Source organism: Etheostoma spectabile, chromosome 2, assembly GCF_008692095.1.
Source record: "Etheostoma spectabile isolate EspeVRDwgs_2016 chromosome 2, UIUC_Espe_1.0, whole genome shotgun sequence".
Lineage (NCBI taxonomy): Eukaryota > Metazoa > Chordata > Actinopteri > Perciformes > Percidae > Etheostoma > Etheostoma spectabile.
The window spans coordinates 21,787,420-21,789,311 of NC_045734.1; the positions used below are offsets into that span (position 1 = coordinate 21,787,420).

The following is a 1,892-nucleotide window of genomic DNA, read 5'->3' on the forward strand; positions in this document are numbered from 1 at the left end:
AGTCTCCAGACCTTAATCCTATAGAAAATCTGTGGACTGAGTTGAAGGTTCGAGTTGCCAAACGTCAGCCACCAAGTACTAAGTCATGTTTTGCAGAGGGGTCAAATACCTATTTCCTTCATGAGAATTCAAATTAATTTATAACATTTTTGACATGTGTTTTTCTGGATTTCTGTTGTTGTTATTCTGTCTGTCACTGTTCAAATAAACCTACCATTAAAATTATAGACTGATCATTTCTTTGTCAGTGGACAAATGTACAAAATCAGCAGGGGATCAAATACTTTTTCCCCTCACTGTATGTAATGTAAACACACACCTCACCAGGGTCGTCCTCACATTCGCTGGTGTTCTTTGGAGCCCATTGACCATCTTCACTGCAGACTCGGTAGACCACACCCTGCTGAACTGTTCACGCAGAGGAACAGATTATGAGATTGTATATTAGGTTGGCCTGTGGCATGGCTCCAACTGTCCAGATACCGTATCAACACAAATCTCAATCTGCACACAACAAGACAGTGAGTAATCTTGTCCCATTTTGCTACAGTTTCCAGGTTGAGCAATGGGCTTTGAATGTATGTTTTCTCTCACAGGCGTTTTAGTTTAAATAAATATTTTGCTACGCTTTGCCGCGGCTGAATGTACCCCTGCACTGTTTTGTTACGTGTGCTTGTTTATGTTAGTTTGCTGCCTACAAATTGGACATATCCCCAACTTTTCCTGCATCGTTTTCACCACAGGAAAGTCTCAGAAAGCTCCACAGGACAGGTGTCCTGCTCCTGGAGACAGTGTGAGGTTTTGATTCCACTCTCAAGTTGATAGTACATTTGGAGTGATAGCTGACTAATGACTGACTAACATGTGGCCTTCACACACAATTATTGCATCAACCACTCACTGAAACCACGGTACACACTATTTAGTACAGCATTCATCCAACAGACTGTTTATTTCATCCTACTGAATGGCAAGGACATACACAGTATCAAGAGATGCACTGCCATTGCGAAGCATTTTCCATTAACTCCACATAAGGACTTTAATGAAGCACTCTTCAAAAAAGCTCTTTATCTGAAGTTATCATGTCCCTGGATGGGCACTGTATCCTTGCATTTCTCCAACAAACTGACATCAGTGTTTGTTATCTACAGTAGCAGTTTAAAAAAACTCTAATATCCAGTACTGTACTTCTAATGAAGATGTGTTGGAGAGGAGCTCTATTTTGAAAAAAGGAACAGGTACTGCATCCAGCTCTGGAAAGTTATATCTACACTTACCGTTTACATTTTTGACATTGTGTATATCTGTTTTTTGCACCTTACTGATGATCTTAATTGTTTACATTTTGTTCATCTGCACTCCATATATTTGCACTCTTTTCCACTTTGTACTGCGACTGCTGCACAACAAGTTCCCCCTGGGATGAATACAGTTCATCTCATCTAATCATAACCCACACCTTTATGGTACCATGGCAGGAACCATGGGCAGGAGACATTGATAGTGGTTCCTGGGAGTCCGTCAGGCCAGCAGGCGTACAGGTCAAATGCCCTGTTACACACCAACCCTGCAATAGAGATCAGATCTTTCAAATTCTGCTTTTGGCTTATTGTAACTCAGGCTTCATTCTTAGGCACAGATCTCTCTTTCCTCCTCCTGGGAGGAGAGGGGATTACCTGTGGCGGGGGGCGTGGCGTTGAGGTAGTCCAGGCACTGGTTTCTGTAGCTGCTCCACTGCTCCTTCACAAGCTCCAAGGAGTTAGTACAAGAGACCTAGAGAAGGACAACACTTTCTGAAACTTTACGTCAAGTTTTTGCTAAACCATCGCAGCCCCATCATCTAGATCATCAAAGACATGTGAATGTGTGTGTGTGTGTGTGTGTGTGTG

The 1,892-nt window shown here is 42.3% G+C and overlaps 1 protein-coding gene across 2 annotated transcripts in view; it reads right to left on the bottom strand.

Annotated features, from left to right (window-relative positions):
• The window catches only part of gcgrb (glucagon receptor b), a 48,641-nt gene that overhangs the window by 11,659 nt on the left and 35,090 nt on the right, over window positions 1-1,892 (bottom strand). For both annotated transcript variants that reach the window (XM_032530757.1, XM_032530747.1), the window contains 3 exons: window positions 1,680-1,776; window positions 1,463-1,570; window positions 320-408 (listed from right to left, as the gene is read on the bottom strand). In XM_032530757.1, coding sequence (XP_032386648.1) covers window positions 320-408; window positions 1,463-1,570; window positions 1,680-1,776 — 294 coding nt within the window. The remainder of the gene's footprint in view (window positions 1-319; window positions 409-1,462; window positions 1,571-1,679; window positions 1,777-1,892) is intronic.